Here is a 13591-nt window from a genome sequence, read left to right on the forward strand (position 1 = left end):
ATCTTCACAACTTGTGCAATGGGGCCCCTGAAAGAGAGAGGATATGGTAACAAGGAGAGTGAATTTGTTGAGTTTCTGCAGGTTAAATATCTAAAGCAGCATGTGATGAAAGGAACATCAGGTTTTTGGGAGTTGGAATTGCTCATTCTCAACAAGGTATCAACATTGCTACCTATTGGTAAAAGTGACCGTGAGGTATTGGTTTGGAACATAGTCAAATAGGAAATGATTATCAAGAAGGTATATGTGAAACTATCAGGTGGGTGATTATGAGATGCTCTATAGTCAACTTAGCATTGATACATTGGGTTGATGAATTGTGCACAAAAGATGTTGACACTGCATGGGAAATGATGAGTCAGTATCTGATAAAAGCAATGCATAACTATATACCAAGAGTTAAGTGAATAAATAGAGTAAGAGTTAGAATGATGAACAGTGAAATCAAGCAAGTATTGTGGCAAAAGAAGTTTATGGAGACTGTACAAGAGAGTTTCTAGTATAAGCTTCAGGCCACAAAAGTGACAAGCATGGTTAAAAAAAAAAAGTAGAATATGAGAGAAGATTGGCCAGTCAGGTCAAAACTAATCCAAGGAAATTTTTCCACAATATGCCAATCAAGAGGAAAAAATAATTATGACAGATTGACACTGGTAGATAGTTATGGTAGAAGAGTAACCATAACAAATGATATAGCGGAATTATTTCATGAACACTTCCATTGTGTATATCGTACTTGTGTGAGTGGTGTTGTGCAACATGTAGAAGGGAGGCAAATATTAGAGATTACAGAATTAAAGGTGAAAAAAATCAGAGTATATCAAGTGTTGCTTGGGTTACATGTTAATGATGCCATAGGAGAATGTATGACATCAGCACATATTTTTAATTAATTGCAAAAAAAAGTTAGCTATGCCCTTAACCTGGTTATTTAATGAAAGTCTTACAGTGGGGAAGGTTCCTGAGGAGCGGAAAGAAGGTAAATAGTACCTTCTATAAGCATCATTTTAGGACAAAAGTTTCCAATTATAGACTAGTCTGTATATCTGCAGTCATGATCAAAGTTTTGGAAAAGCTGATTAGAAATAGAATACAGGATTGGTTTCATGGACATAAGATTCTCTATGATGATCAGCATGGATTTTTGAAGGGCAGGTCTGGTTTTATCAGTCTTACAATTTACGATAAGGTGACAAATATGTTGGATAAGTGAAATTCATATACGGTGATTTTCTTGGATTTGCCACATGACAGATTGGTGTATAAGCTGCAGAAGTTGGATTCGATAACAGATTGATTAGATGGATTGAAGATTGGCTTTCTGAATGATACCAGCAAGTGGTGTATGGTGGAGCACTGTATCAGAAAAAGATGGTGCACCTCAGGATTCTTTTCTTGGGTCCCTACTGTTTAACGTATTTGTTAATGATATTCCATATAGATTGACCGGGGATCTTCAGATATTTGCTGATGACACAAAGTTAGGTAGAATTATCAGGAGTACTGCTGATGTTAATCTTTACAGGAAGATTTGAATAGACTTTTAGCTTGAACAGATGAGTGAGGTTGTAGTTTTAATATTTAATAAAAATGCAGGGTGTTACACTTTGGGATGTAGAGATATAAGACTACATAATGTATTGGTGGAGCTGTGTTTCCAGAAGTGGATGAGATTTGGGTTCTTGGGGTGTTGGTAGACAGTGGATCAGATGACTAAAGTTCCAAGGACAGCATTGCAGGGCACTGTACATCATGTTGCTGCTCGAATGAGAAATATATTTTGACATGTAGGGATAAGGAGGTGGTCCCTCTATATAAGGCATTGGTCAGATCACACATGGGCTGTTGTGTTCACATTTGGTTGTCTCATTTTCATTGTTATGTGGAAACACTAGAGAGGGTCCAAAGATGAATGACCAAAGTGACCCACATGATGGATGAATGAATGACCCACATTCCCCCAATTCAAGAAGTTGGGGGAATGTGGGTTATGGAGTTCAGTGGATAGATGAAAAAGAGAAGATATGATAAAGACCTTAAAGATGGTTAAGGGATCATACCAGGGAAGAATTATGAAAAGAGTGTGTTAAGATGGGAAGAACGAGAGGCCATCAATGGTGTTTGTATAAAGATGTGGTGAAGGTGTAGATTTTTTAGATGGAGAGTTATTGGTGAGTGGAATGCATTGCCTGGAGTGCACAAAGTTCATTATGATAGTTGAGTTCAGTGGGCTTACCACAGTGAGTCTGACTCCATGGAAGTTACTGTAATAATAATAATCGAAATAAATATAAAAATAGAGGAAACTCAAAATTTTTGCCTAAGTGTTATGGGCATCTTCAAGATCATAGAACAGCAAATAAACGATAACAGATAATTCTAAAGAGTGCCACCTAAATAGCTAAAATAAGATAATTAAATATGGTCAATAATTTCCTAACTTAAACGGGTGGGGAGGAAGTGTGTGTGTGTATATATATATATATACACACACACACACAAACATACACCTTTATAATACCATAAAGTTAGTACTACTTTAAATCTGAAAATCTTTCCTATCTCCCACAAAGGGAACAGACATAGACCATGGAATCTGTTTAAGTTAGGACAATGAAGTAAAGTATGTAGGACTTGATATATCACCACATATTTTAAAGGAATGTGCCAGGGAGTTGACGTCTGCCTTGGCATATTTGTTTAATATGCGTCTTATGCTGAATCAAGTTCCAATTGGAAGGAAGGAAAGATTGTACCACTTCATGAGGGAGGTGACAGAACTCATTATTATCAATAATTAATTCATATATATAATAGTAATTAATAAATCAATATTAATTTCTTATTATTCTGTGTTGTGAATTAAACCCATGAAAATAAACTAATCATGAGCTGCCAACATATAAACCTTTCTACCTATTTGAAGATTCCTCTTGCAATGTTAAATGGAGGTACAAGAAAAAAACGTGATCTCACAAAATAAACAGTTATCCTTTCCTTCATGGTTACACAGTGATCAGCATTTGTTATTATAAATTATGAAAACAACTACCATGTTATAGTAAAACTTTAGTTTAATATAAACCAAAATAATCACTCAACATTTCGACTTTCATATCAAGGTCATCATGTGGAGTATACATATACACACACATACAATATATATGAACAATGAAGCAAATAACTGATGCATTGCAGAAAAGGAAAGACTGCACGTCAAAATTAGTGGTACTTGTGGACACAGATGACTTAGTTGGAGAAGGTGGGGGAAATGTTGATAGAAACTTGAAGTTATTGCAGCAGGTAAAGAATAATAATGTTGTTGGAAAAGTCATATTGCCCAGATATGACAATAGTGAATTGAGAAGGAAAGCATCTTGTCTGCTCAAGTTCAGTGGTGCAATGTTGTTCAGAGTTGGAAGCCAGTAGAGGGCAGTGGATTTGACATAGCCTGTTATTTTCCTCATCACTGCATTTATTTGTGTGTTGATTTTCTTGATATGAGAACTGTTTAGCCATACTGGTAAACAGTATTCTACTGCAGAATAGACTATGCCCAACGTGAAGCATCACAATGTAGCAGCAGAAGAACCCCATGTAGAACCATACAGTTTTTGTATGATGTTATTACAGGTTCTGATCTTTAAAGATATATTCTCTAGATGTCTTTTGAAAGATAGTGTTCTATCCAAGGTAACACCCAGATATTTAGAGAAATCTTGGTGCCACAGAGTTGTATTGTTAAAGTTGATCTGAAGTTTCCTATTTGCCAATTTAGTGTTCTGGTGAAAAGAGCTAACCTCAGTCTTATTGAGGTTTGGTGTTAATCTCCATTTATGAATGTATTCCCTAATGATTCTAAGGTCATTTGTCAGAATATTATCAGTTACTTCAATGTTTTTATGTTGGGTTACAAGGGCTAAATCATCAGCATAAACAAATTTTCTTGACCTAGTTGTCTTTAGATCAGATGTATATAAGTTGAATAAGATTGAGTCCTGCAGGAGCCCGTTGTTCAGTTTGCTTATTTTGTTTCCCAGTACCACGTGAAAGAACCTGTCAGAAACTATGTTACCAATAAATCACACAATACAAGTCACGGTATGACTTATATCAGCTTGTATAGCAACCCCTCATTCCATACCGTGTCATACGCAGCAGCAAGGTCAACAAACATAACAGAAGTTTCCAAACATCTCTGAAAGCCTGCCTCGATATGGGTAGTAAGGCTTAGTACTTGGTCCATACAATTATGTTGAGCCCTAAAGCCTGCTTGCTCAACAGGGATAACTTCAGATATTTTTGGCCCAATTCTATTAAGGAAAGTCTTTCAAGGAGCGCAATTGGACAACAGTGCTCTGCTTGATTTTGAGGTTTGTTGGGTTTTAATATGGCTATTATTTTGGTTTTCTTTTAGGGATGGGAGGTTTCCCATCCCTAAAATATGAGAAAAGAATCTTGTTAACCATTGACAAGCATTTTTTCCACAGTTAACCAAGAATTCAGGATGAATACCATCAAAGCCTGATGCTTTGCCAGTTTTAATCTCCTTTAATGCCTCAATTATTTCGTCTATGGTAAATTCTCTTGAAAATTGGGAACTATCAGCTGTACTTTGTCGGTTGATGATCTTGAGGGCTCTAGACAGTGGGGTTATTCAACAGGCAATTTAATCTGGAGTCACTAGAGGATCTTTATGGGTGATTTGGTTGCTTCCACCTAAGTTCTTTAATAGGCTCCATGCTTTTCTAAAGTCTAAGTCCTGTGTAGTTTTATCCATTTTTCTCTGTGCTCATTACCAAGCTTGTGGAGTAGTTCATCAGCCATGTCGCAGTCACCAGATTCTAAATAGATTTGGTATAACTCTTCACAGTCTTTATTCCAGCCAGGTATGTATTCCTTTCATAAACCTCTTGGAATATACTTCTTTGCTGTTGATATGACTGCTCCAATGAGTGTAGTTTTCACTCACAGGTTGTATCCGTCTTACTATTTTATTCAGTTATTGTGAAAAATCCTGCCAGTTGGCTTTCCTAAAATTCCTTCTTGGTCGTGGAATGGACTGTATTATTGGTATTTGTATTCCCTTCTACCAATACTGGGCGATGTTGGCTGTGTGGAACATCTTCAAGGACTCATCTTGTGTTTAGTGGCTGATTTTGCAAATTTTGGGTAACAAATCAGAGGTCTGGATTGTATTCCCTCTTCCATGCTGCAGCCTTAAAAGTTCCTTTGCATAAAATTGCTCAGATTGTTTTGCCCAGCCCAGCTTGTTAATGCTGCACCATTTCCATCATTATTATTGTAATTCCACAGGGTGTGATGGCTGTTAAAATCCCCTATGTAAATAGTAGGATTACTTCAAATGGCCATTCTACCAAAGGAGGCTTATAGATGTTAACCACTGTGAGATCTTCAATTATATTCTGATTAATATCTGCTGATATTAAGTGAGCTTTCTCTATATTATTGAGTACGTAAGTTGCACAGCCATGAGCTTGATGATGTGTAGCTCCTAGTATATCGTACCCTGCAATTCTTCCTCTAGATTTCAATTATTGTTCATTATCTGTTTGTGTCTCTTGAATGACAGCTATGTCTATATCATTTTCTCAAAGGATTTTTGAGAGATACTGACTTTTACAAAAGCTGATTCCTTCAATGTCGAATTGGCAAATCCAGAAATTAGCACCCAGCTTTCTTTTCTTGTGGTTCTGAAAAGAACCGTTTGGTATATAGCTTGTGATTTCAAATAATGTGGTGAAGAAGAGTGTGAGGAGCAGATTTTTTACATGAAAAATTATCAGTGAATGGAACGCATTACCAGAATGTGTTGTTAATGCAAGGAGTGTTAAGGATTTTAAGACTCGGTATGATAAATATGTTATCAGTTGAATGAACCTCCCACACAATAATAATAATATATTGTGTATATATAAATACACACACACACACACACACACACACATATATATGTGGGGGGGGGGCTGGAAAGTTCTGATAAACATTTAGAACAAAAATGATATTAAAGAAACTGATATATAACCACAAGAAAGTGCATATTAGTAGCAGAGTTATGAAGGTAACTTTTGTTCTTATATCTTCATATGTTCTTTCTTGTGTTTATATCAGTTGCTTTAATATAATTTTTGTTCTAGGTGTTTATCGGAACTTTTCAGCCCCCCTCCCTCATATATATATATTGTGTGTATGTACACACACAATGTATGTATACATATACTCCAGATGATGACCTTGATATAAAGGTTGAAATGTCGAGTGATTATTTTGGTTTATATTAAACTGAAGTTTTACTATAACATGGTGGTTGTTTTCATAATTTATAATAATGAAGCAGTTATCTCTTAAGCATGTAATAAAATCACATTTGGATTAGTGTGATCAGATAATATGACCTGGTTTCTGTGGAAATGAAACAATCAAAGATTCAGTAATGGGTAATTTGGATAATATCTGGCCTGTGTAAAGAGACTGAAGGAATATAATTTCAGAGTTTCAGAAATAGCAGTGAAGATATGACAGACACAAGTTAGTAAAGAGATTTTGCAGTATAGATGAAAGGGAAATTTACAGAAATATTGTATAGAAGCCTTGTTTTCTTTTTTGTGTGAGACATTCCTCTTCCTTTCTTTTGGTGTTATTTTTGTTCAGGGTAGGATAATAAGCTATTGCAGAATTTGGTTATTTAAAAATGCTTGGTGAGCCCAATCAAGGGAATTTATTTTCAGTAGAAAATTTGTTTTAAAAAATGAGCTGGAGTTGTGACATGTCTAAAAGGTTAAGGTATTGTTCAGAATGAAATTGTTTACTGCACCAAAGAAGATTCTGTTTCCAGTTATATCAACCATTGTAAAAAATATTAAAAAGTTTAATTCATCTAATCTCTAAAATATGTATACTATATAGACAACCAATAGACAACATTAACAGGATCTAAAATTTACTGGAAACTTAAGTAATTACCATGGCAGAATTACATTTCCAGAACTCACAAAATTAAACATCATATTCCACATAAAACCTATATCATGGCAAAACAATATTTATCATAAGGTTCTTATGTACAAAGGATGTCTGTATTAGAAAATGTAAATGTTTCCATTAGAAAAAAAGGATAACAGCATATATCAGTCTTTGGTCTAGATCTGCCTATACTCATTAAAATACAATTAGCAAATCAAAATTTAAATGCTAATTACAGGATATATGGATTTAATCATTCTTTAAAATCTTTTGTGTTTCATAGCTTTAGCAACTGCCATTCTTTCAGCATCTGTAAAACCAAGGATACTTTGTATAGCTTTAAGATGCTCCTTATCTTTCTTTGTCAAGTAATAATAGACAGCATCTTTTAGAAATCGCAATGTATATTCTGCTTGGTGGCCACCTGCAGTACGTGTTGCTTCTCTGTATAATTGCTTTGTTTGGTCCAGCTCTGATTCCAGTTTATGCAATTGCTGGAGTAATTCTGGGACAGACACTCGTTTGGCAGATCGCTCAGAAAATTCCATTACTTCGTCAGATTGCTCAAATCTTGCTGCTTCTTGGCCTTTCCTGTATTGTAATAAAATAGCTTTTTAATAATTTCTTTTTAGATAGTTATGTATATTTTGCAATAATTATATTTAATCTATATATATATATATATATCACTGATGCATTCTATCTTCAAGGAATAAATGTTATCCTCATACAGATGAGAATAGTCATCATTGATTCAGTGTAAAGAATTATAGCCCAGGTGAAATTTTTTACCTTGGTTCTACTATACATTAAAGATACACCAAGAAATTATATACTTGGTTTTAATCCTTTACCCAAGGAAGAAAAACAATGTTTTGCACAGAGGCTAATGACTTCACATTACTTGCTTTAATATGTATCCATAATGCAAAGCATGGCACCCTTTCAGATGTGTAAAATGCTATGCATAATAAGAAGGGTCAGACTGGTTTCGACCTTTATTGAGGTCTCATCAGTGGGAGCCAGACCTTGGAGAGAGAGAGAGAGAGAGATACCAAAGTTGAAGTAATGTAAAAGTCACAAGTAGAGATTTTTATTAATAAGGTCTAGCACCTTTTGGCTACTTTTATATGAGATATGTAAGACGTCTGCATTACTTCAACTTTGTGATCACTTGTGACCTTCTTCTTCCTTGACTGCTCCCCCATCCCCAATATCAATTTCCAGTTCAATTCACTAACCTAATATCTAATCCCATGTGCTGCAACTTAAATATCAACTCATGTGGAACCTTATCAAATGGCTTTGCAAAATCAAAAGAATGGTGGTATATATACCTTTCTCTCATCAACCACTCTTGTCACTTTACTCTGAAAGACAATGTGAATGAACTACTGTACAAATTACTGAAGTAAGTTTTTTCTTCTAATTTAAAATCTGAATACCTTTTTAAAGGAAAGTGAAATATGTGCCATGTACAAATCAATACAGTGGTATCTCGCTAATCTGAACTAATAAAAACAGTGCTCGTTCGGATTAGCGAATTTTCTCCAAGAGACAACAATCATTAGCATTTAAGACAAAAATAATCGGATTCTAATGGTACATCAATTTAATTCTGTAAATAAATGAAGTAACTGATAGAAAAAAAGCTACTGTAATGTAAAACAAAAAAAAATACAAGTTTATTTTAGTAAAAAATTTAGCTTGTATGTACCTGTATTGTTGAGGATTCTGATTTAATAAAATTGCTTAGTTCAGTGCATAACTTAATTTGCGTAAAAAAATATCACTTCCTTGTACACAACACAAAAAAAAGTTTCACAAAATAACACACAAAAAAGTTTTTTATTTCTTTGTAAAAAGTCACTGATTTTCTTTTGCTTCTTGGAAGCTAAACTTTTTTTCGAATGCTTCTTCTCAGAGCTGCATTAGCAATAAAATTTTGTGGAATGGTGTATCATTCTGCTTAGCCCATTCTATACACACATTAAAATTGTGCTGCCTCTTCATGTTTCACTTTTTTTTCTTCGAATTCTTCATCGTCATCATTGTCTTCTAATTCATTCTGTAGCGTCATATTTTTAATTTCAGCATCTGATTTGATTTCGAATTCACTTTCGGTTCTATCTGTAATCCATTTCATAACATCTGTTTGTGAAATTTCAACATCTGAATTTATAGTTTTAACCAAATTATGCACGTTTTGAATTTCCTCTTTTTGTGTATATTTGTGATTCATGCCGACAATACAGTACGTACTGTACAGTGTAAAAAAGCAAACGTGAGCACACAATACATCAAAATAGGCCTCCAATATAACCGTACAATCAACAGTATGAAAAAAATACCGTATTGTATTAATAATAAAATAAATAATAATAGTTAAAATAATAATTATTAAATGAAAATAATAGTACACAAAATAATAATATGTAATAAATAAAACTTTTTTCTTTCAACCCGCAGTTCGGATTACTGGTGGGTTCGGACTAAAGAGGTTCGGATTAGTGAGAAACCACTGTATTTTTAATTTATCACAATGGTCATTCAGATTATGTATTTATATTGATGATCAAGATAGTATAAAATTGCACCTGTCCATTTTTTAGTCTGGGAACCTACTTTAGAAGTTGCTGGAATTTTCATATTATTATTATTATCATCCTTCTTATCCGTCTAGGATGGGTTGAGTCCCCTCTTAATGAGGGGTTACTGGCATATTAATGCAGCCGGTACGGCACTCCTCTGCTGCAATCCCCCCTAAGGGCGATATTCATGACTGTATCTGTATGTGTTTACGGGGCCGGTTTGCCTGCTTGTGGGATGAAAAAACCAGATAATGTGTGTGTGTGGGGGGGTGAACCCTGCTGTCTGCACCAGTTAACTTGGCTATGGCTGAGGAAGACCCTTAAGCTCCTCACGTCGTCGACAGGATTTGAACTTAGGAGATACTCCTTCCCCAGACATATGGTTGCAAAGCACATAGCCCTTTATATTATTAATAAGAAAAAAATAAACCTTAGGAATTATGGAAAACACAGATTGATTTAGGAAGATGTTGTGGGAAAACTTGAATAAAGGCGAACAATCTTTTCTCATAGGTTTGAGATATTGGGTGGTGGGGGGAGATATGCAGGATGTTGAAAGGAGTGTCCAAATTCATATTGCCACAACAGATAATCCTAGTTTTATCTATTTGATTGTGCAGTATTGATTGATTGCTTAGTGTTCAAGACTTGTCAGTTTTTCTCTGAGAAAGCAGACATAATCATGTTTATAGATATATATATATATATCTGCTCTCCTCTTCTTTCTGTATTTCTTACAAGAAATTGGTACATCACGGATACACCACTTGGAATAGGGAGTGGCTGGAGAATAAAATGAAGACAGAATTGTTTTTTTTTTTGAGTGATTTAAATTAACTTTAGAATGTTTATTTGGATTTTGGCACCTTTTTCTTACAGGCATGGTGATTTACAGAGTTACTTCAGTTAAGGTAATATGAAACTGTTGATCCCAAATTGTTGAAACTAAAAAAAAATGGTACAGTTTCTGTGAAGTAATGTTTCAACTCAACTTTGCATGATGTACTATGATGGAACTCTTCACACTTTGTGCATTGTGAACTAATTCATATGAGCAGGTCAATTTTGGTTTGCATCTCACAAAGTAAGGCACATGGCCATCATTTTTATAATTGAACAATACTTGCTATTGATGATCTTTTGCAAACTTAGATTCTTTGTTATTGCGCTTGTGGGTAGAATTTAGTCATTTTAATAAGTGGTTTATTTTGTTTAGCCAAATACCAACCACATCACCCACAGATCTACTGTTTTAGCTCCTTTTATTTTAAAATTCACAGTTGACTCTCACTATAGCAAACATTACTATAACAAAATACTCAAAAGTTTCAACCCCAACCTATAGGTGCAATGCTATGCTAAAAGAAATTTACTGGAGCAAAATATCCACTTTAACATACTATTCCTGTGGTCTCTACAAGTTTTCTATACTGAGTATTGAATGTAATAGTAGAGAGAGAGAGAGAGAGAGAGATAGTCTACTATTACAGTCATAATAATGCATGAATGGCATTACATTAAGAGGGAAGTCATTTTGGAAGAAGTCATGCATATCTTCAAGAGGAATATTTGTAATGAGCAAAGTTACATCATACCAACCTCAGGTCATTCAGAATCAGAGTGAAATTATTATTAACCCCAATGTAGTCACAAGATTCATTGTGGGAAGCCCATCCTATACAACACAAGTCTAGCATACCACTCCTTCAACTTATTCACTGTTCATACTTTCACTACCCTATCCAGTAATGCATTCCACAGTCCAACCATCCTTTATGAAAAATGGCCTCTCTTGATGAGAGCATGTGGTCTGCAAAGTCCAGATGAGGGAAAGGCATATACTGCCATTTTCTTAGACTTAGCGAAAGCATTTGACAGCGTGCCACATGATAAGCTGATATTTAAGTTTCAGCACATGGGTCTAGATGTCAGATTGGTCAACTGGATTCAGGATTGGCTGTCTGATAGGTATCAGAGAGTTGTGTATGGTGGGACAGTTTCAAGGAGGCAGAGGGGGTTACAAGTGGGGTCCCACAGGGCTCAATACTGGACCCTATATTGTTTAACCTTTATATCAATGACATTGTTGGTGGATTGCAAGGGGATATGTGTTCCTCCAGGCAGATGGTTGTTGATCTGCTTGTCTGTTCAAAGTATGGCAGCTTGCAGGAAACTTTATAAACTCCAGGCACTGAGAGAGGAGGGAGCTGATCTTTTGTAGAACGGATAAGGGTAGCAAGTTTGTGGTGGGGCTTAAATGCTGTGTGTGTAGGGTGTACTTTTTTAAAATCTTGGCTATTTTTTCTGATGTGCCACAGATGTAGGGTAAAATAGCCAAGATTTTAAAAAAGTACAACCTACACACAGCATTTAAGCCCCACTGCAAACTAGCTACCCTTATCCATTCTGCAAAAGATCAGCTCCCTCCTCGCTGTGCCTGGAGTTTATAAAGTACCCTGTTCCTGCAAGCTGGCATACTTTGGACAGACAGGCAGATCAGCCTGGAGGAACATATCATACATCTGCAACTACGACTATAGTCAGTCAGGCCTGGCTGACCATGTCTTGGATACAACCCACAGGATCTCATGGAAAAAAACCACCATGCTCCACCACAGAAAATTCAAAAAAGAGAGGCTATTTTTAGAATCAGCAGCAGTTCTCAAAAATCAACCAAATCTTAATAAATATGGTTGCATTAAGCTTCCCAAGATTTGGGAAACACTTATCATCAGAGATCCCACCTTACATTCCAGGCCACCTACAACCACCCTTAGAGGGTGTTCCACCTAGATAGGACTTTAGAGTCACCCATGTGGTTGGGCTTAGTATTGTGTGGTATTTGTGTAGATGTTACATTAGTATTTTTGTAATCTCTGAAGATGTCTCAGTGACTGAGATGAAATATAGGAAGTATTAAATTCTGTTTTAATCCTTTCTGAGTGCTGTATACAATCCATTAAGCCTCCAACATGTTGGCCTCACAGCACTTAAGCCTCTACAAACACACAGATAGGCTCAAAATCTTGACTAACTGAAAACCAATACTCTCTGAGTTGGTTGATTATCTCATCTTACCAAAATCCTAGAATATGTGCGTTTGAGGATATGAGTAGTTATAACTTTCTTGTATGTTTTGTTATTATTACACCCTCCATGGAGTCAGCAGACTCATCGTGGGAGGTTTATTCAACTGACATATTTATTGTACTGAACCTTAAAATCCTTAACACGCCCTACATTAACAACATGTTTCATTAATGCATTCCATTTACTCACAATTCTACATGTAAAAAATCTACTCTTCACACCCTTCTTCACCACACTTTTAAATGATTTCCAGGGATGGCCTCTGTTTCTTCTTCTTGCCTTCCACTCTTTTTATAATCCCCTCAGGATCAATCCAATAAAATCCCTTCACTGACTCATACTCTTATCATATCATCTTTTTTACTCCTATCCACTAAACTCTGCAATCCATATTCCTTCAACCTCTCTCCATAGCTACCATTCCAGAGTCCTGATATCATCTTAGTCACTCAATTCTTGACCCTCTCCAATGTTTCCACATCACACAGAAAACCAGATGACTAGATTTGAGCACAATAGTCCAAGTGTGGTCTAACCGGTGCTTTATGCAGTGGCACAACTACCTCCTTATCTCTACATGTCGGTACTTCCTATCATAGCAGAACTATGATGTGCAGTCTTTGCAACACTTGCAATATGTCCTATGCCCTCTAAACTTCAGTCCACTGTCAACCATCACTCCCAAATCTCGTCCATTTCCTATAGTACAGCACCATCACAAAGCCTTATATTTCTCCATTCCAAAATGCAACACCATGCACTTATTGGTGTTAAAACTATAACCCCTCTACCATGTCCAAGTCAAAAGTATATTCATATCTTCTTGAAGGGAATTAACGTTAGCAGTGTTACTTATAATTCTCCCCAACTTAGCATCATCAGCAAACAACTGAAGATCCTCGTCAGTCCACATGATATATCATTTA

The 13591-nt window shown here is 35.6% G+C and overlaps 1 protein-coding gene across 5 annotated transcripts in view; it reads right to left on the bottom strand.

The window, feature by feature from the left end:
- Positions 1–6944: 6944 nt before the first annotated feature.
- The window catches only part of LOC150107489 (protein quick-to-court-like), a 191847-nt gene continuing 185200 nt past the window's right edge, over positions 6945–13591 (bottom strand). For all 5 annotated transcript variants that reach the window (XM_090391340.1, XM_090391341.1, XM_090391338.1 and 2 more), the window contains one exon: positions 6945–7575. In XM_090391340.1, coding sequence (XP_090247466.1) covers positions 7245–7575 — 331 coding nt within the window. In that variant the 3' untranslated portion in view covers positions 6945–7244. The remainder of the gene's footprint in view (positions 7576–13591) is intronic.

This window comes from Typopeltis vanoorti, chromosome 4 (genome assembly GCF_054136105.1).
Source record: "Typopeltis vanoorti isolate ZY-2024b chromosome 4, IOZ_Tvanoo_1.0, whole genome shotgun sequence".
NCBI classification, from domain to species: domain Eukaryota; kingdom Metazoa; phylum Arthropoda; class Arachnida; order Uropygi; family Thelyphonidae; genus Typopeltis; species Typopeltis vanoorti.